Here is a 22,033-nt window from a genome sequence, read left to right as displayed (position 1 = left end):
CAAAAGAAAAGTCCAACAATAATAAATTATATGGAGCCACAAAGTGTGACAAGGCAACAGCTAAGAAAAAAGTGACCTGTAAGGACGACACATATACACGCGCACACATACAAACACAGAGTGGTTGACATTCAAAAAAAAGACGCTGTGCAAAAACGTTTTCATGTACGAAAACAAACCCAAAAACAAAGTGACCCTGTTTTGCTTACCAGCAAATTTTTTTTTACAGTACTTCCTGTTATGACGAACACACATATCAAGTTTCCTCATCCAATGAAAAAGGAATCCAATGAAGTAAAAAAGCAATATACAGCACTACATGTAGACTGTTGACACAAAGGAGGGGACACACTCTGGTAGTGTTCCTTCTGAACACACATGAGGTAATGCAACAGTTAATTGTCCATGTTTGCTGCATCATGTCAAATTAAAACGTTGCCCCCTGCACGCCGCACTCAGTTCTTTGCCTTTCTCAAAGTGACGTTGTGTCTTTTTATTAAGAACTACAAATGAAGAGGCCTAAAATAGAGCAAAGGTTAGGATTGTTATCAGCTTTTTTTTGTTGTTTGACGTTTCCTGCAGGTGGTGTCACATGGCCATGTGACCAGAAAATGGATTTCAGTCAACGGCCGCCAGAGGGCACTGCATGTGAGGAATTTGGAGCATTGCACACACACACAAAAAAAAAAAAAAGACAAAGAGCTCTCCTGTTTGACCGTCAGTCTTCTTGTAATGGGAGATGGTGGGTGGGGTCTTAGTGTATAAATGTGAGGACGTTATCAATAATAATAATCATAATAAAAGGACTGAAGGACACGACAAACTGTACACTCTTTCTTGTTTCCTATTCTTCCTCAGCATGCTGATGGCAGTCTGCTTGAAGGGGCTCAGTAGGCCCCGCCCCTCCGTTCTCAGGGAGGGGAGGGTCCTCCTCTTTGATTGTACTTTCACTCTGGTTGGTCGGCTGCTCTTCCACCGCCTCCACTTCCTCCTCCTGGTGCACCGCTTCCTCCCGGTCTCTCTTGCGCCTCCTCTTGGGACTTCCCGGGGAGGTGTCCGTGGCGCCGGGAGGCATGGCGGGAAGCGCCACAATGCCTCCGTGGGGCAGGAACATGTGGGGGTACAGGAGGCCGTGAGACATGCCAGGGATTAGGAAGGGGTTGAAGCTAAGATGGCCGCTGGGATGCCCCCTGCTGGTGGAGGTGACGACAGCGGCCGCCGTCTCGGCTTCCCCGGCTTTGTCGTCACGGCGACACTTCTTCTCACTGCCCTCCGACGGCGTAGTGGACGTGAGGCCGCCCGCCTCTGACGTGACAGGCGCAATCGTGGAGGTTACCTTTGTGGCTAACAGCGAAGAGGAGGAAGAGGAGGAGGGCGAGTGGCTGGCGTGGAGGGCAGGGGGCGTGTGCGTCATCATGGCGCCCACACCAAACAAGGCCCCGTGGGGGGGTGGGATGCCGTGCAGCATCATGGGCAACATACTCAAGCCGTTCTTGGCGTCCTCCGCCGATGTTCCACCACCTCCGGCTGAAACCGCCGTAGGGAAAACGTGAGGGAACCCAGCCGCCATGATTCCAGAGATTGGGATTCCAGGAATACTCCCGCGGAGGTTCTGCATGGCCACCATTGAGTCCATGCTGCCGATTAACCCGCCATTCATGAAGAGCTGGGGCCCGAGGCCGGAGGGCGAGGAATCAGCCAGGAGGGGTTTGGGCATCTCGCTGCGAGGGCGGCGTCCACGTCGCCGGGAGGCGGTGTCCCTGCTGACTGGTTCTGTCAAGATCCGGGAGAACTTTCCCTCTGGAAGGAAGCCCTAGAGGAGGAGAGGACAAGCATCTTAAAAATGCAGCGTCATGCCACCTTAGCAGAAACATCTCCCGTACTCACAGAATGTTTGACGACATCAGACCAGTCGGGAGCCACAAAGTATTCCGAGTTAGCATCCAACCACCTGGACAGCTCTTTGATGGCTGGCGCCATGGCGCCCCCCAGCTGCGAGACAGGAACGATGGTCAAATGTCAAGACTAACTAGTTCTTTCATTACTGATTCCTTCTTTCAGTTGAAATCTTTGATTAGTTTGCAATCTGCTGCCACCGAGCTGGAGGCTTGCGTATTGTTAAAGCATTAATGATGCCTGTCACCCATGGCCCCCGTGACATCTAGCCGTGAGTATTTGAGAAGTTCTTGACGAGCCAAACGTGCCAGACTTCAAGTGCAAAGTGGGCCCAAAAGGCAAAAAAGCAAGCGTACCCTGCGTCCAGTGCCGCGGTGCACCACGGGAACGCGCTCATCCCCTGTTAAGGTGTTGACGTCTAGCTTGGTGGGGTCTTTGCAGCGATGCCTCCTCTGCTTGGGACGCTCCACCAGACCGTGTAAGACCCCTGCTCCCACCTAAAGAGATGCAGCGTGGATGTTATTATATTTATTTCCGTTTAATGCCCTTGATGTGATATTTATGATTACATTGTTCTCCTTCTAGCATCATCATTCATATCCTTCAAGGATCAACACTCACGTGAGTAAAAGGCAGTTCCAAACTGTATCCTGGTTTCTGTCTCAGCCACTCCATCAAACCTTTGCCGGATGCCTCTCGCTCCATGGTCGCCGTATCTGGCTGGGGGGGCGTCTGCGTGGGCGTGGGCGTAGATGAGGAGGACGGCGTAAGAGGGGCGGCAGGGCGCTCTGAGGACGAGGGGGAGGGTGACGAGGTGGAGGAGGAGACACAGGAGTGGCTGATCACCTCCACACGACTCTGTAGATAAATAGAAATGTTAAAGTTGAAGTAGGGCTGGGCGATATATCGATATACTCGATATATCGCGGGTTTGTCTCTGTGCGATATAGAAAATGACTATATCGTGATATTCGAGTATACGTTCTCACGCAGTTGCTTTTAGCTGAAGGCATTACACTTCAGGCTCTTCTCACTCTTTCTCTCACAGAGAGCAAGCGCACCTTCTTACATACGTCACATACTGTCACGTCATACGTCACATACATATGTATACGTCCTCGCGGAGCAGAGAGGTAGCAGCATGGGTAACGTTAGCTGTGATGCTAGCGGAGTGGTGCGAGTGGTAATACGAGAGAAAGAAGGTGCGAATCTGGTAACAAATGAAGGAATAATTAATTCCCAAGAAAAACAGCAGGGGGTCCATCGTCTGGCGGTGGTTTGGCTTCAAGTGGGAATATGTCGAACAGACAACCATAATTTGTCAAGTGTGGGGCAAAAGCATTGCTACAAAAAGTAGTATTACTGCTAATATGTAGCATCATTTGAAAAGTCACCCGCTAGAGAATGAAGAGTGCTTACTCCACATGTCAACATCTCCGTTCGGTGCCACACGCCTACACCATCAAAATGCCGAGGCAAACATTTCCAGATCAACACCGTATGAAAAAAAATGTCAACAACAAAAGGAGATGACGTCCGCAGGAACCTACCACATAGCGAAGGACGTACACAATTTGAGTTCCTATTATGCAGCTAATTTTTATTTGACAGTTATTGAAATATCTTGTGTGACATCATGCACAAAAGTGCACTTTATTTGTTTTAAACTATTGTAGTGGCGTTCTGTACAAAAAGTGTGCTTTAATTTAGTGTTGTTATATGTCATCTTAGTGACATGCACAAAAGTGCACTAATAGCTTGTTTTAAAATGACTGACAATTTTGCACTTTCTGTTTTGGAACAGACATGAATGTTTGTGCCACTGCTTAATAACTGTTTAATAAATACAGTGTTGGTCAATTGACTTAGTTGTGATTTCCCTCTCTGCATGAAAGTTTAAAATGAGCATATATTAATGCAGTATGAACAAGAATGTTTTAATGTAGACACATATAATCACCATACTGCTGTGATTATATGTATCAAGTGTTCATTCAAGGCTAAGGCAAAATATCGAGATATATATCGCAATATGGACTAAAAATATCGAGATATTAAAAAAAGGCCATATCGACCAGCCCTAAGTTGAAGGCAAAGTATGATAAATTTTAGAACCAGAACAGACAACTAGAGCAGACGAACCATTGAAATGCGTCTGCTCGGCATAGCCAAAACAATCCTTATCTACAATTCAGCTCCCTTTGCACGGTTATGCTGTAAGCACACTCAGTGGGACCTTTGCAGCGAAAGACGCTCTAAAATCCCTTCCCCATTTCCTTCAAATATGCCTGGGATGTTTTTGACTTTGTTGGACTAAAGCTCGGGCACCTCCATAGCAACCAGCGCGATGTTACTCTGCAGGATGAGGCAAAAGATTGTGACGCCGATTGGGACAACTTCCAGGTTTATGGACACACATGCCATGGACTACTACAATACCGATACGCACACATACAGCCAACCCCCATTTTACGCCTTCGCCGCTTCGAGTTTTGTATGTCATATTATGTGCTTGTGTTTCTTGACATTTTTTGCTGGTCTCAAACTGAGCCCCCCCCTAATAAAAGCTGGGAGTTGCTTTTTTTCCTCCATTTTCCCCCCAAGTTTTACCTTTACCGTCCTTTTTGAAGGGTCGCCGGTTGGTGGGATCCTGACAGTCTTCCTGTTCTGTCTACCCCTGTATACAATATGTCTGTCCTTTGACAGGTTGTACTAAAAAAAAACAAATTTTGTTGTACTTTTTAAGTGCAATGACAATAAAGTTACATTACATTCAATGAATAATTCAATTTTATACGTAAAAAAAAAAGTATTGCCATGGTCATAATTTTTTTCTAATAAATGCACATCATCGCCATTGAAATTGCACTTTTAACATGTGTGCAGTCAAACAAATAAGAAAAAAAACAACTCCACTGTTGGCCGGCACCCACACACCACTGGAAACTATGATGTTCAAATTTTATGAATTTGCATTACTTACACTCATTAGATAATTAATCAAGGCAACAGAATATAAATTGAAGCTTTTTCCCTAATCGAATGAAACAATTTAATCAATTAATTGTTCCAGCCCTAATTTTGATAATTCCAAAATTTAGAATCGTATGAATTAAAAAGGTCAAAAACTGTTTGGTTTTCTTATCAGCAAGAACTGCAAAAACTTTCTGAAGCTTTGTTCTCTTCATCTAAATTACATTTTTTTACTTAATTATCTTTTGCCAAATATCCTATTTTATAGAATGCACCTATATATAGTGTACAGGTGAAATTCATAAAAATTGATTATTGTGCAAAGGTTTGTTTATTACAGCAATTTTACAAGGTGGTACTGATAAGCTCATAACATGCAAATCAAGATATTTCAAGCATTCCTTTGATATAATTTGAATGATTATGGCTTACAGCTTATAAAAAACCTTGAATTGAAAATTTCAGAAAACTTGGGGTTTTCAAAAATTGTAAGCCATGATCATCAAAAGTATTACAATAAAGGCTTGACAAATCTCACTTTGCATGTAATTAGTTCATATCACATATTAGTTTCACATTTGAAGTTGAATTGCTGACATATGTGGACTTTTGCACGATTTTTCGAGTTTCACCTGTATATACACTGTTTGACGTATATACATTCAGATACATATATTCTTCTTTTAAATCTAATTTGAAAATTGTATTATATTCTTATTTACCGTATTTTTCAGACTATAAGTCGCAGTTTTTTTCATAGTTTGGCCGGGGGTGCGACTTATACTCAAGAGCGACTTATGAGTGAAATTATTAACACATTACCGTAAAATATCAAATCATTTTATTTACCGTAATTTCCGGACTATAAGCCGCTACTTTTTCCCCTAGTTCTGGTCCCTGCGGCTTATACAAGGGTGCGGCTTATTTACGGCCTGTTCTTCTCCGACACCGACGAAGAGGATTTTGGTGGTTTTAGTACACAGGAGGAAGACGATGACACAATGATTAAAGACTGACTTTTCATATACCGGTAGGCTGGTTATTTTGATAACGTACAGGCGAGCACTTTGTATTACTCTGCACCGTTGTATTATTTGTACTCTGCACGAATGCTGTTCGCCATGTCAAAGATGTGAAAGTTTGATTGAATGATTGAAAGATTTATTGTTAATAAATGGGACGCTTTGCATTCCCAAACAGTCATCTCTGTCCCGACAATCCCCTCCGTGGTAACAGGAACCCCTATATACTACGGTAATTACACATCAAAACCCTGCGGCTTATAGTTGGGTGCGGCTTATATATGGAGCAATCTGTATTTTCCCCTAAATTTAGCTGGTGCGGCTTATAGTCAGGTGCGGCTTATAGTCCGGAAATTACGGTAGCTCATTCACGTAAGAGACTAGACGTATAAGATTTCATTGGATTTAGCGATTAGGAGTGACAGATTGTTTGGTAAACGTATAGCATGTTCTATATGTTATAGTTATTTGAATGACTCTTACCATAATATGTTACGTTAACATACCAGGCACGTTCTCAGTTGGTTATTTATGCGTCAAATAACGTACACTTATTCAGCCTGTTGTTCACTATTCTTTATTTATTTTAAATTGCCTTTCAAATGTCTATTCTTGGTGTTGGGTTTTATCAAATAAATTTCCCCCAAAAATGCGACTTATACTCCAGTGCAACTTATATATGTATTTTTCCTTCTTTATTATGCATTTTCGGCCGGTGCGACTTATACTCCGGAGCGACTTATAGTCCGAAAAATATGGTATATTGTAGTTTTTATTTATTATTTAAATGTTTTTAATATTTTAATTAAAAAACTAATATTGAGTTATTTATTGATTATTAATCAACTTTTGTATAATATAATATGTGTGTTATTATACAGTATGACCAGCTTTAGACAGACAGATATAGATAATAGACAGATATAATTGTAGACTTAGAGAACGGCTGACCTGTGTGGTGTCTGGTAAATGCAGCCTGGCCTTGGTGAACTCGGAATAAAGCGCCTCCACATTTCTTCTCCTGCCCCTCCTCCTCCTCAGGGAGTCGTCTCCCCTCAGGCTGCCGTTGACTATTTGTCCCGTCACAGGATGGATGAGTCCGGCCTGCAGGATTCCCGCCATGTCGATTCCCGCTTGGCCCGCTAGGGGGGCTGTGATGGGAGGCGGCGGGGGCAGCTTGTGAGCGCCGCGCTGGCCCATTCCAGGCACAGCTGCACCTTCAGCAGACCCGGCGCTCACGTCTCCCGGCGACTTGCTGAGGTCAATGGCGGCTTCCTGCCAACCATTAATTAACATGTCGCGGTGAGAGTCGCCACCGCCTGAAGAAGAGACACCGCTCGATGCTGTCTTGCCAGCTAAGACCTTAGCGGCGGCCGCCACCGCTTCATAGTCAAATGACCTCCGACCTCCGGATCGTTTGATCTCCGGAAGGTAGGGAGGGGCCACGAGTCTCTCCTGCAAGAGAGGGAGGGAGGTGAGGCGCCAAGCTCCGCGCCCGCCGCCCCGCGGCACGTACTGTCAGGGTGGACAAGGTGGGTGAGGGGTGGACAGCAATGACGTTTTTGTTAAAACATACACATGACAACACACAGCCTCACCTTTATTTCTGGTTCCTTGTAAGCTTGTGAAAAGCTACTAAAAACATCAACTCTCTCGTTTAGCACTGAGGCACATGATCTTTGATCACAGTCTGATCAAGCACCAAATCAATGGGGTAAAAATTACTTTTTACAATAGCTTAAGCTAAAGATGGTGGGCCAACGCACACGTGAACCATGACATGAGAGAACAGAGATAAACGATGGACACATACGTCATTCCTTATGTCATTGTTTACCTTGGGGAGTCTCATCAGAGTAGGGGAGATGGAAAAGGCCAGTCCTGGGTTGGCCTGCTGTATCCTGGCCTGGCCCGGCACGTTGGTCAGGAAGCCTGAGCGCTGCAAGTGTTGCTGGGCTAAGTTGCTGGCGGCCAAAGAGGCCGGAGAGTCGTACTGGTCACTGGAGGAAGGCCACTTGCCCTTCAGGATGGCGTGGCAGATGCTGTCTAGGCGGTTGATGATCACACGGTCCTGCGAGAAGATGGAGGAGGAGATCGCATTGAAAGGTCAGTAGTTAATATAATGTCCCAGAAAGTATCGCCAATAAACAATATTATTGTCAGCATAATTTTCAAACCAAATTAAGCACTAGTATAACCTTCATACATAATAACAATGATTCAGGTATTCCTTTTAAACGCAATAAACTGATTTCTCATCTGTTATTTTTAACCAGTGTAATTGGGGGGTCAATAACTTTTGATTACCCTAAATAAGTACACAAACAAAAATAAAATGGATTCAATCTCTGTTAGCAAAAATAGCACTTTAATAAATATTGACATCTTGTAGTGCAGTTTTTTGTTGCTATCACATTCCAACAAATTGGGCATACTGACAAGTCCGTCCGTTGTTGACAACCCGAAATATTCCCACACTGCACATTTGGCTTTGCAATAGGGATGTAACAATATAAAAAATCAATATTACGGTTATTGTGACCAAAATGATCACGGTTATTGCTATCGCAGTATTGTTGAAGGTGCATAAAAAGTGCTCATACACACACTGAAATCTTTTGAGCTAAATATTTTTTGGAATACCTAAAATAAATAGACATGCTGTTAAAAAGCTTACTATTTTGCATGTTTTGTGTTTATAATGCTTCACTTACGTAGTGTTCTAGCGGTCATTGTGGGTTCCTACTTTGTTCAGCGGTTCTTGAACGCACCGTGATAACACTTTTCCATCTCGTATTCCTTGGAGTATAGAATGATTATTATGTTCTAAGAGCGCACTGTTTATAGGTTCAATGTGCAGAATTGAATATCTTAGTTGCTCAGACAGTGATGTGTTTATATAAGTTTAGATTGGGGTATGTCGTTTTTTAATGGAGAAAGACGTTATTGTTTCTTGTAGTCATGTTAGTGCTTAAGCTAGCAAAGTCGTGCCAGTCGGTACGTGAGTTTATCAAATTGTAGTTATCAAACACTTTTTTTTAATCATTTTAATTTAAAACCATCATTTTAATTGTCGGGAGTTTTACCATTGTTATGATTAATACAGTTTATTGTTACATCCCTACGAGCGAGTCTCTCTGTCCGTGCAGAGACAAAGATTGTGGATGATTGACAAGAGGATTTACTGTGTTCATTTAATTCTGCTATTCACTAAAAGCGTGCAGGTGCCATGAGCGATGCACATAGTGAACCCTTTTTTTACCAATGTTTGAAAACAAGATAGGAAAAAAAACAAAAACAAAAACACACAAACATGGCAATTCATCGATGACGGCAAAGTTATTGAGTTCATTTTCATTTATCGTTACATTATTTGATCGGCCCAGGCGTAAGTAGGAGTACTAACTAACGTTCCAGCGGTGTAACTGATGAAGTGAAAGAGCTACCTTAGGCCAATCGGAGTACGAGTAAAGAGCTTTCTCCTGTAAGAGCTGGGCGATGGTGGGCTCCCTGATGTCATTGAGGCTGTCAGGGAGCTCACATGTAGAAAAAGGAGCAGTGAACCTGGGACTTCCTGCAAAGTCTTCCACCCCCGGCACTGGAAGATATGACAGGATCATCCTCAGCGATAATCATAACTTTTAACATAATTTTGAGCTCCTTTCCTACCTGGTGAGTTGGACCTCTCCTCTTTCACCTGGCCTTTCACCTCTAGCGTCTCGGATGCTTCTACCAGCTCGTCGACCTGCTCCAGCTTCGACGTCGGTACCGTGCTGTCGGCCTCTAAAACTTCCTGCCCGGTCTCAGCTTTGCCATTGGGTGGGGCGCTGAACTCCAACGGCTCTGACTTGTCCTCAGGTTTGACCTCGCAGATGTCCAGCTTTGTGTCGGTCGTCAGCCAAAGAGCTTCCTGTTTAATGGCGGAGCTCTCTGTCTTGATGGGAAAGGACTCCAGTGTTTCTGCTTTGAGGGGTGGGTCTAACCTCTCAGCTTTAATTTCAACATCTTCAGGCTTAACCAAACTCATTTGAGGGAAAATACCTTCATCTTCTGTCTTGGTCTCCTCCAGTTTGACTGAGAGCTGCTGGTCTTTCACCGCGTTGTGGCTTTCTGACTGAGTGGAGCATTGGTTAGCGGCAGGCAGACGAGCATCATTGTCAATTTGGTCCAATTTGTTATTCTGTCTGCAGTCCTCAGATAAGTTCTGATATTCATTGTTACAATTCTGAACCTCTTCCACCTTGACTCCAGCACCATCAATCAAGGAATACTGATCCATGTGACCCCGGGAGATCTTGTCCACTTGATCTGCAGGATCTCTGTTCACCAGCGGACCATTGTCTCTGGAGCCTTCTGCCATCCCTTCATCTTGGAGGAACTCTCCAGGTTCGTCCGCCATCAATGCTTCAGAGTCGATAGAGTTTGCTATGGTCTCCTCCTCTTCAGCGGTCTGATACAACATTAATGTGTCCACCTCCTCAATAGGACACATGAGACGCCCTTCTTGCTCCAGCTTTCCAAGATAAGGGAGAACGTTGCCCTCTTTATTGTCGCCCCGCTCAAAGTTCTGCTGGAGGTTTTGACACACTTGGATCGCATCCTCCTGTTCTCTCAAAGCAGGTTCTGGGTCAGCCATGTCCATGTTTGGCAAAACAGTAGGTAGACGCATAGATCCCAAACTTTGTTCCACACCTGAGAGCATGAATGGCATACGTAAACAACAATTTGTTAACAGAAAAGACTACAACGTTGTATGTATCTCTTAATCATAATATGTTCACCTTAGTTGTACTCCTTTACTTATGTCATTTGTTTCAATCACTGTATTGTTTCAACAAACTATTACTTCACTATTACACATGTTATCCCTTTCTTTAACTATTACAAAATGTGTAGGCTACACATAGGAAGTAAACTAATTATTAGTAATTACTGAGCCATGAAAAAGTTCAGTTCCAGTTTTTTTTAACATGCATACGATACAATGTAATGCATCACATATTTCCAGTTCATTACAGCATGTCCGAAAAGGAGTAGGAAGAAGCAGAGCTTATTTAATCCTACCCTTTTCATAGCAATTTTATTCAATTTCCTTGTTCTATGTTCGTAACATAACAGTGAATAAATTAAAAATAAATAAATATACCAAAGGTAAGTAAACAAATATTAAATGCATTAATAATCATTATCTCATGTATTGTTTTGTTTTTGTTTTTTATTCAAAATGTTCATCATTATTGTTTTCTTTGTACTTTGTGAACACTTGTAGTTTGAACAGTCTCTTAAATTGAATCACATTGGTGCTTTGTTTGATTTCCTTGTTTAATCCATTCCATAATTGAATCCCACATACGAATATGCTAAAGGTTTTAGTGTGGTATGTGCACATAAATGTTTTAAATTAGATTTTCCTCTGAGGTTGTGTTTCTCTTCTTTTGTTGTACATTATTGGGGAGCAGGTTATAGTTTGTTTTGTACATAATTTTAGCTGTTTGTAAATGCACCAAGTCGTTGAATTTCAATATTTTTGATTAAATAAATAAAGTGTTTGTATGCTCTCTATATCCAACATTATGTACTATTCTAATTTAGCTTTTTTGTTACACCGTTAGTGAATGAAGTGCATGTTTGTAGTTTTTTCGCCATATTTATACGCAATAACTCAGATATGGAAACACTAGCGAGAATATGGAGTGATTTTCGGTCCAGAACATATTTTGCTTTATTCATTATTGACATGTTTCTTGCTACTTTATGTTGTGTATTTTTTACATGAGGTTTCCAGTTAATTTTATCATCTACTATTACACCCAAAAATGTGTTTTCTTTTATCCTTTCAATATTTACTCGGTCTATTTGTATTTGTGTTTGACTTTCCCTTCTACTGTTACATAATAGCATTATTTTAGTTTTACTGAGAATCAAAGAGTTTTTGTCAAACCATCTTTTTAATTTGTTCATTTCTTCAGTTAATATTTGTATTAGCTTCTGTGTGTTCTCTGCTGAACAAAACACCGGTGTATTATCTTAAATATTAGTACCTTTAAGTCCTTTGTAACTTTACAAATGTGATTTATATAAAGATTGAACAATTTGGGTCCTAGTATTGATCCCTGAGGTACGCCACATGATATTTTCAGCTCTGTAGACGTGTGTTCGCCTGGCTTCACGTATTGCTTCCTGTTGGTTAAGTAGCTTCTTACCCAGTTCAAAACCAACCCTCTTATTCCATACCATTCTAATTTGTTTATTAAGATATTACGATTGTGTCAAATGCTTTTGTTAAGTCCATAAACACTGTAGCAGCACATTTTTTGCTATGTTGGCTCTGTATTGTATTAGTTGTCTGAGTGTTTCATTTTTATTTATGAATGTGTCCAATTTTTCAATAATTTTAGCAGATTGTGGAAGTACAGAAACAGGTCTGTAGTTTGTAAACTGGTGTTTGTCTCCAGTCTTATTAATTGGTAAGACTTTTGCCATTTTCATTTTATCTGGGAATTTGCCTAATTGAAATGATAGGTTTCTGATATACGTTAAAGGTTCTGAAATCTCTATAATAAACTTTTTTATTGTTTCCATTTCAATTCAGTTACAATTAGTTGAGGTCTTGGATTCAAATTTTTCACAATATTGATTAAGGAACTGCGAGTGGGGATTTATATCTGCAGTGTCATTCAAGTCCTCAACTGACTCAGGATCAGAAATCTTTTTCTCCAGATTTCGTCAATGTTCACAAAGTACTTATTGAATGTTTCAACTACTTCGTTCATATTGTCATCTTTTACATTTCCATCTGAGAAGTATTTAGGATAATCTTTCTTAGCACCATTTTTAATAATGCTATTTAGGATGCCCCATGTTGCGCTCATATTGTTTTTGTTCCGGTCCAATAAGTGACTGTAAAAAAAATTCCTACTTGTTTGTAGTATGCTAGTTAGTTTGTTCTTATATGTTTTGTACTTGTTTACTGCGTCTGTAGATCAGCCGGGAGACATAGTCTTCCCAACGTGTGCTGGGTCTTCCCCGTGGCCTCCTACCGGTCGGACGTGCCCTAAACACCTCCCTAGGGAGGCGTTCGGGTGGCATCCTGACCAGAGGCCCGAACCACCTCATCTGGCTCCTCTCGATGTGGAGGAGCAGCGGCTTTACTTTGAGCTCCCCCCGGAAGTCTCCACATAACAAATGTATTTCAGTGAAAGATCCCAAACGCCGTTTTACACCTGAGAGCATACATGGCATACAGTAAGTATAGGGGTATGATTAGGAGTGTTCCAAAAACGGATTCATAATTACAGTAAATCGCTGTTTTTCTTTAATGCCGATCGATTAGCGTAATAATTTTCAAGAATTAGTATAAAAAATAAAAAAGTTTACTTTTTTCTGAAGAATACATTTTTGGATTACCAGTAACAACATTAAATAACTATTATTGATATAATTATTGATTCTGTAGCTTTTATTAATTTTAGTTTTTCCTTTTTTTTGCTGTTGTATTTTAAATAAGTATTGTATTTGTATGTATTTTCAATTGCTTTGCAAATTTAGTAAATTTCAGTAAAATAGAGTAGGATTGGGTTGGAGTTGGGGTTGATCTTTTTTATCAGATTGATAAAAATTATGTGATATTTGTAAATACAATTTTAAAAATTTATTTTTTTAAATATGTTTTTAGGCCAATAGTGCGCATTTAAGTAGTATGTTAGCAGCCAAGAGGAGCTTTTGTAACTTGTAAGCTGTTTTAAAAAAGGTTTTCTTATCATTTGTATAGCAATTTTTTTTATTATGAGAAACAAGTTGAATCGAGAATAAATTCTGAATCGAATCGTCAACCCAATAATTGTAATCGAAACATGATGTGCCCAAAGATTCCCACCTCTAGGCAGGATTAAGCAAGCTCTGCTTCTTCGTACTCCTTTTCAGACATTTGAACTGTGCGATTGTAATCATTTGATACTTCAATGAAACTCTGTGACTCATGTTTCAAATAAACTAAACCAGGGGTTCTCAAACGGTTCTCATTAAGTACCACCTCAGAAAAAACTTGGCTCTCCAAGCACCACCATAATGACCCACATTAAAATGCAGTAAAGTAGTAGGCCGAAGTATTAATTAAAAACAAGTATATTTAATATTTTTGGCCACTGTTACACTACAAGCAGTTTGAACTATAAAACTGTGTTTGAATATAGGAAAAATAAAACACTGTACTTTAATCAAGTGATTATTTGGCATACAAGTAGATGAAACCTTCGTACCATTAGTGGTATGTGTACCACAATCCGATGTTAGGGCGGTCAATTGATCGCATCTGGACTGTTAGGTTTGTCTTAGAAGTGGGACTAGATTTGACCAATCTAAGTCTATAAGCACAAACTGATGAAGCCTACTGTGATGAGAGGCGAAACGTTTTCTAAGACAAACCAAACAGTCCAGTTGCGATCGATTGAATGCCCTGAGATGACAATGACCTGGATGAATGAGAACATTCATAGACACGTACCACAATTTGAGAATCACTGAACTAAACCATTCCCAACACTTCTGTGTTCACAGTCGTGCAAAAATGCTGTATTATGTAACACAAAACACATAAACCAAAAAGGTCGATTGTGATACTAAAATAAATGTTTGTGTTTTCAGGCTCCAAAAAGACAAATGGCCCCTAAGACTGGAGTAACATAGTGGTACTGCGTCCTAATCATAAACTATAAAAAACTCAGAACATTCAGACAAGTCTCAGGCCCTATCTCCAAATAGTAAATAACCCTTAACATAATCCTGAATCCAGATATTGATCTGGATCAGCCCCAAAATCTAATCATTCCTTGTTCTGAGATTTTCTGAAAATTTCATCAAAATCTACGCACACCTTTTTGACCTGTTGCTAACGAACAAACAAACCCCACCAAATGTCTTGGAGGAGGTAATTTATCAAAGGATAAATGAAACCGTCATGTCTTTTTTTTGTTTTGTTTTGTTTGCCTGTCGCATCCAAACAGGCTGCAAGATGATTCACTCTTTACAACGGTGTCAGCAGCTGGGCGTGTCTGTTCTATAGCGGAATTAAATAAACAGAGTGAAGCCTCTTGTCAGTCATTCTATCTTTGTCTCTGTGAGTGGAGGCAGGTCCTCGAGATTAGTGTTTCTTAATTAACCATAGAGCCAGGGCCCACTGGTGGGCTACCCAAAAATATCTGTGGTCAATATGGGCCGCAGCGATACTCAGTTGTAATACACTTTTCCACCACTTGTGGCAGTAATGACAATATCAAACCAACAGAAAAAGTCTGGAGCTAAATTTATAGAGAAGTTTCTTAAGTGCAAAAATCATGACTAAAGTGGTGAAACTCTATTTTAATTTACACTTGCGTGGCGAAGTTGGTAGAGTGGCCGTGCCAGCAATCGGAGGGTTGCTGGTTACTGGGGTTCAATCCCCACCTTCTACCATCCTAGTCACGTCCGTTGTGTCCTTGGGCAAGACACTTCACCCTTGCTCCTGATGGCTGCTGGTTAGCGCCTTGCATGGCAGCTCCCGCCATCAGTGTGTGAATGTGTGTGTGAATGGGTGAATGTGGAAATACTGTCAAAGCGCTTTGAGTACCTTGAAGGTAGAAAAGCGCTATACAAGTATAACCCATTTATCATTTATTTAAACATATTCATTACTAGTTTATTTTATTTATTTTAGCACAACAGTATTGTATGTAAATTAATTTTTCATCAGTTATTTATGAGTCCCTTCTTATTTAATATATTTGGTTCGTACTTATTTTTCTAATCAGCGTGACCAATCCTGTAGGTTTATGTGTTTGATAAATTATCTTTGTGTTTAACATATGGTTTCATGACATTTCAAAAGGTTGTAAACTGTAAGTAAGTTAGATATAATTTTTTGGAATGCGATTAAAATCAAGAATAAGATTATTAATTCAGTGTTAATATTTGAGTGAGTCCCGGGCCCCTCTATATTGGAAACGTTGGGCACGAGGTCAAAAAGTAAAAAAAAAACCTTGCTTTCAAATACACACACAAACACAGCCTCGTAAAGTAAACGTAAGTGAATGTAGTAGAAATTATTCAGATCACCACCAAAATCTAATCACTTGTTTCTTATCCCATTTCACATTATTATATGTTATTAAAATGTATTATTATTATATGTGAGTATGTGCATTTTATTGTATTTTTAGGACATCTGATGTTGGTGTTGTCTAACTTCCATGTACATGTTTTTAAATGGCTTTTATTGTACGGCCATTTACCTGCCGGGGACTGTAAATGGAAATAAAAATGGAAAGACTACAATCTGGCACGTTTACATTACATTACATTTATGTGCATTGTCCCACATAATAAATATAGATAATGCATTCTAATCTTTATGTTGTTAATTAACTGATACCTTGATCTGATTCCTCCTCTTCTAGAATTTGTTCTTTTTCCCGGACGTGTTTTTCTTTCTTGGTGTCAAGTTTGAAGCCAACTCCTCCCTCTTGACCGTCCCCCTCCTCCACAGAAAGCTCGCCCTCAGGCTCATGATCACTGATGTCAGGTAGAGAGAGCGGGGTAGGAGGGATATAGGCTGGCAGCGGGCTTGCCGTCAGATCGTTCTGATCCACTCCAGGTTCTTCACTCACGCCGATGTCCTAGTAGAGTGAGAAAACAAGACACGGTCAAGTCGAAAGGAGTGCATGCCAACCAGCATGTCACACAAACCTTGAAGAGCATGTAGCTGGAAGATTCCACAGAGTCTGCAGCTGAGGGGTGAGAGGGTGAGGATGAGGGAGGGAGGCCCAGACAATCTTCAAGTGTTCCACCACTGTCCCCTCCCTCTTCTGCCCTGGGAGCCTCCTCGTCCTCCTCCTCCAGGAAGCCTGTCTCCAGGGCGGACGGACCGAGGATGGGGTCGGATTCGTTGAACATATGGTGAGCTGGACTGGAGTGATCCGTCCCATCCCAGGGAGCCTGCATCCATTTGGTTTGATTAAACGGCATGCCATTTAAAGATATCGACAGAAAAGCATGCAGCTACGAGTAAGCATTAATACCTGCAACTGGCCCAGCTCCACTGACGGTGCCAACAGCCCCGTTTCTTCGGATGAGCCTTGCTCACCAACCAGCACGTCACTCCTCAATTTGGAGTGAAGGTCCGCTCCTCCCACTCCATAGGAGTTGAGCATGCTTTGACCCCCTGTGGCCGAGTTGAAAGGGAAACCGTTGAGGGCGTCTTTGGAAGCTTTCCCTCCATGCAGAGCATCTGCTGCCATGGTGTCATGCTGCAGCGAGCCAAGATCCAGGCTCTCATCCAAAGGAGGACAGTCTAGGAAATCTCCGCGAGAACCCGAAACTATTCCCAGGCCTGGCGAGGCCGCCTCGTGGGTGTCCAATGGCGGTGGAGGAGGATGGAGGTGAGCTGAAGAGGAGGAGGAGGTGGATGAGGGAGCTGACGGAGGCGCAGGGTGATGCTGATGTGGATATTCCGGAGGCTGAGGGGAGTGGCGACCGAGTGTGGAATCGTAGAGGCAATAGTGAGGGGCGGGCAGCTGCTGCGAGGACGAGATGGCGGGATGATGGTGATGACTTTGAGGGACAAGATGGGAAGAGCGCCCTCTCACGTAGTTCCTGTGTGCCTCTAGAAAGCTCAGCTGGGGTTCATTGAGGATGTAGAAGTCTGTGCGGCTCAAGCCGTGGCGGGCTGCGCCTATGAGGAGATCCCGGTCGTGTTTGCCAGATTCCCACCAAACCGGAAGGTAGAGGGAAGGGCGGCACAGCTGGAGACGGGCCGAGAGTAACGGGTGGCGGAGAACCTGCAAAGATAAAACACGCCTTTCAGTGCAATTCCACTTCCCAGCGAGATGCGCGGGTCCACAAAGTTCTTTCACCTGCTCTCGGATCTTGCGAAGCAACTCAATGCGGTATAAAGTTCGAGCTGCTCTCTCTTCTGTCAGCGGCTCCACCAGCACTGTGGGATCCACCAAACCTAAACAGTACACAAAAGACACGGGGGACATCAGCAGGACACTGATGGCTTGAAGTTTGTTTCAAGCTACATTAAAAATCAGTTTCTCCAGGAATGATTATTGCGCCCTAAAAAAAATGCATGAGTTTGTCATAACTTTTTCAGAAAGTTTTTTTGAAGCTAATGTTTAAATATAATATATATAAAATAACATTGAAACAACTTGTGATTTTCAGAATTTGTTATCAAATGTTTAAGTGTTATTTGTAATTTCAAACTCAAAAGGATTAAAAAATAAAACAAATCCTGTATTGATGTCGTACCTTTTTTTTTATCAAACAGACTTAAAAGTAGACACCATATGGCAGTAAAAGCACATACCGGTACTCAGATCTCTTTGTCAAATTACTATACTGTTATAATTTATAATAACTAATAATAGTGATATTTAATTATAATTACAGAAATAAACAACACCAAAAAGCTTTCTTATCGTCCACAAGTTGCAGCCATTCTCCGTGTATGTTTTACTCTTGAAAAGTGTTTGTCCATCTTAAACATTCATGTTCCAACACATATACTCCCGCACGTGAAGAGCATTTGTGAACTGTTGAGAGCGATCTATAGCGCAAATTTTTGTTGGTAAATGTGAGACGATGACAGATTATCATCACACGTCAACATCACTAAAATGTGAATCGTATTTACCAAATGCTGACTCCTAGCTAGGTCAGCATCAGAAATGAAAACCTGTTCTAAATTGTCTTACCCTGGATAAATTAGGGTTAAGTAAAAATATAAATACACGTCAACTAAGAAGACGGGAACAGAAGTTGGTCTAAACTACATAGGAGGATGACAATTGTCCTGTTTAAGTAGTAAAGAGTTGATATATTGTTTCATGTTGCTGTTCTTAATTAATTTATACAAGAAACAAACACGTATTGATTAGACGGTTAACATGTGGTTTAAGTGCCACTCAGAGACACATTTAAAATGACGCTAGTTGGCTAAAATGCGCAAGAAGGTTGCCAGGCCGCACACAATTCACTGGGATTGGTTGAATTCAACTGAAAATGTTACAGTTTGAATTCCGACAATTGATTTTCCTTTAAATCATTTTAATGCAGAGCAAGCCCAATCACAAAGATCCTGGCTGGGCTTGATGACATAATCATGCCAACCTTTCTGCCATCCAAAGATATAATGCGTTTTGTTAAGATGCATCAGGAAACATCTTCTTGAATTATTTCAAAGCAGTCTTACAGTATGTTCCAAAAACATGCAAGATCCTACCTTCTTCTTTCCTGGGGGGCAGCTTGCATGCTGTCCTGCACATGTTGACAAAGGAGTTGAAGTATCTCTCTAAACTCTCGTCCGTCTTCCTTTCCAGTCGGGCCAGAACTCTAAAATGGGACCAGTCAAAGACTTTCCTCTCGGGGTCATACACCACACCAAACGACGACACCGTGCGGTAGAAGTCCATTTGCTCTCGACGAGTCCACCTGAGACACACCACAAATATATTGATTAATGAAAGGACTGATAGGTAACAAAACAACTTCCTGTCTAAGTTTTAACCTGAAATTTTTAACCAACACAAATGTGTCATCTAATTCCCCTCCCCTTGTTGTGGTTATGTAACATTCTTGAATAAAATGTAAACATTTCAGGAGTCTGACCTTCTCTGCCACTCCAGAAAAACAGCATCCTGCTCTGCGGCAGCCACAGAGCACCGCCTCAGCTCCTCTCCCAGATGCCAGGCTAGCGGCCCCTCAGTGTGGGGTCCGTGAGCGGCCACCCCCATGCCCACCATGCCGTCGTGAAGTAGGAAGTCTGGCCTCAGCAGGGGCTCACGGCGCAGCGTGAAGCGCTGGTAGGCGGTGATTAGACGTCGTAGACGGGCCGTCAACGCGGGGCCCGTGGGCCACAGGGGTCGGGCGTGGACCACGTGGAGGGCTGCCACTCCGGTCCCTGTTCCCGTCCCTGCCGTTGTTGTGACCAAAGTGGCGTCCTGGGCGCACAGGTCAGCTGACAAGTGTGAAGCAATAACATTGATAAAATTGTTTCAATAAAAAAAAAAATGTAGCTTTTGTGTTTGGTTTTGTTCCAGGAAAAAAAAGTGGAAAGCAACCAGCCAGGTAAACAGCTCTCACCGGGAAAAGTGCTGTCCGGCTTGTCAGAGGCATCCGTACTAAAGCTGGTCTCTTCTCCCTGAACATGGAAGACAAACATAAGCATTAAGACAAGAGAGGACAATTTAGCCTCCATCGCTGATCACCATGTTAGACTACAGAAAACAATAAAGTCAATCTCAGGTTTTTGCGAAGGCCATGAGGACAATTCTCACCTTGCTGCTCTCGTCGCAAACATCTCCGCCGTCAGCTTTGTTCCCTCTGCTCTCACTGGCGTCTTCTGCTTTGACCGTGCTGCTGAAAGACAACAGAGAGAGATGAACGCTGCTGATGGAATACTTTGTGGACAAGGTGAAGTCTGCAGAGTGATCCTTGAAGTATAACCAGCACAACACAATACGAGCAGAATTAATAGCGTTCTCTCACCTGTCAGTGATGTCGGAAGACGCCTCCCCTCCCCCCATCTCAACAGACAGCGCCGTGACATCAGGCATCCCGACTCTCTCCAGGAAGCACAAGTCCGGATCGGCTCGCATGGCGTGGTATCGCTCGTAGCCTGGTCAAGCGAGCGTGTGCCATTAAAAAAAAACATTGTTCTTTAAAAAAATTAAGTCAGAGAGCTCACCGTGTTTATGGACCCCGATAAGAAGAGACTTATCTGCTTCGACGTCCCACCACGAAGCTGGAATCTCGATGTAGTCGATGTCCGGCAGTGACACGTCCAATTTACTGGAGACATATCAGTCATATAATCACAATCAATAGAGTGTCTGTCACATCAGCAGAAGCAGAGAGAAGATACCTGGCAGCCACGCCCTCCACAGCCTGGTTGGCCGCCTCACCCAGAACCTCCACCTTCAGGTAGTACAACATCCTCACCCTCAGCAGCACCCTGCAGCAACACATGCAAACACTGTCAGGACGACATGGAGGGAACAAACATTGTCCATCAACACATCAAACCTTATAAGCCACCTGAAACACCAGCATGTGTTTTGAAAGCCTACGAAGAAGCCTGATGCTAAAGCCAGACACAAAGAAAGGCTTGTTGCTATCGTCGCTTCGTGTGAAAAGTGCAGAAAGTTTGCCAGAGACGACCCAAGGTCTAAAGCGCTCTGTGATTTTATCATGGAAATGACGGCAGTGGACAACCAGCCCTTTACCATTGTTGAAGATACTGTCTTTTATCAGGACTAATTTACATATACCGTACACTTTGTCACATCCACCTTTGCTGACTATTTTTTACCTCCAGATGTGCACCAATACAACTTTTCCACTTCCAGTATTGGACCGTTGAGTATGGGCTAATACCGATATTGATCTGATACAATATCAGCACTACCGTATTTTTCAGATTATAAATCACAGTTTTTTTCATAGTTTGGCCGGGGGTGCGACATATACTCCGGAGCAATTTATGTGTGAAATTATTAACACATTACCGTAAAATATCAAATAATATTATTTATCTCATTCGCGTAAGAGACGAAGCAAATGTCACACACACGTCAACCAATAAGAATTCAGCGGGGGTGGGTCATGGCAGAAGTGCATTGTGCGTCATGGGATGCTAACTGCTACTATGTCCGTAGCTATTAAAATGGATCATTTCTACATTGGCGGTAACTTATAAAAACTGAGAAGGGCGGAACAAAAATGGCACCGAAAAGGAAATCATATACTGCAGATTACAAGCTGGACGTAGTGAAATAGGCAGCAGAAAACGGCGATCGAGCAGCAGAAAGAAAGGAAGCGGCGCATACCAGGAGCGACAACGAGGAAGAAGATTTCATCGGATTTAGCGATCAGGAGTGACAGATTGTTTGGTAAACGTATAGCATGTTCTATATGTTATAATTATTTGAATGACTCTTACCATAATATGTTACGTTAACATACCAGGCACGTTCTCAGTTGGTTATTTATGCGTCATATAACGTACACTTATTCAGCCTGTTGTTCACTATTCTTTAATTATTTTAAATTGCCTTTCAAATGTCTATTCTTGGTGTTGGATTTTATCAATAAATTTGATGTATATA

General features: G+C 42.1%; 1 protein-coding gene across 4 annotated transcripts in view; it reads right to left on the bottom strand.

Annotated features, from left to right (window-relative positions):
• Nucleotides 1-22,033, bottom strand: part of chd6 (chromodomain helicase DNA binding protein 6) — a 135,119-nt gene that overhangs the window by 1,501 nt on the left and 111,585 nt on the right. For 2 of the 4 annotated variants that reach the window (XM_062050719.1, XM_062050731.1), the window contains 19 exons: nt 20,791-20,880; nt 20,614-20,717; nt 20,415-20,544; nt 20,204-20,285; nt 20,010-20,067; nt 19,536-19,884; nt 19,150-19,358; nt 17,777-17,874; nt 16,943-17,701; nt 16,611-16,859; nt 16,297-16,540; nt 9,561-10,583; nt 9,338-9,489; nt 7,729-7,962; nt 6,843-7,406; nt 2,518-2,754; nt 2,253-2,393; nt 1,888-1,992; nt 1-1,813 (listed from right to left, as the gene is read on the bottom strand). The exon at nt 1-1,813 is cut by the window's left edge and continues 1,500 nt beyond it. In XM_062050719.1, the coding sequence (XP_061906703.1) occupies nt 845-1,813; nt 1,888-1,992; nt 2,253-2,393; nt 2,518-2,754; nt 6,843-7,406; nt 7,729-7,962; nt 9,338-9,489; nt 9,561-10,583; nt 16,297-16,540; nt 16,611-16,859; nt 16,943-17,701; nt 17,777-17,874; nt 19,150-19,358; nt 19,536-19,884; nt 20,010-20,067; nt 20,204-20,285; nt 20,415-20,544; nt 20,614-20,717; nt 20,791-20,880 (5,797 nt within the window). In that variant the 3' untranslated portion in view covers nt 1-844. The remainder of the gene's footprint in view (nt 1,814-1,887; nt 1,993-2,252; nt 2,394-2,517; nt 2,755-6,842; nt 7,407-7,728; nt 7,963-9,337; nt 9,490-9,560; nt 10,584-16,296; nt 16,541-16,610; nt 16,860-16,942; nt 17,702-17,776; nt 17,875-19,149; nt 19,359-19,535; nt 19,885-20,009; nt 20,068-20,203; nt 20,286-20,414; nt 20,545-20,613; nt 20,718-20,790; nt 20,881-22,033) is intronic. The other 2 variants (XM_062050739.1, XM_062050725.1) reach the window with 2 other exon arrangements.

Source organism: Entelurus aequoreus, linkage group LG01 (assembly GCF_033978785.1).
Source record: "Entelurus aequoreus isolate RoL-2023_Sb linkage group LG01, RoL_Eaeq_v1.1, whole genome shotgun sequence".
NCBI classification, from domain to species: Eukaryota; Metazoa; Chordata; class Actinopteri; order Syngnathiformes; family Syngnathidae; genus Entelurus; species Entelurus aequoreus.
This window is presented reverse-complemented; position numbering and strand designations above follow the sequence as displayed.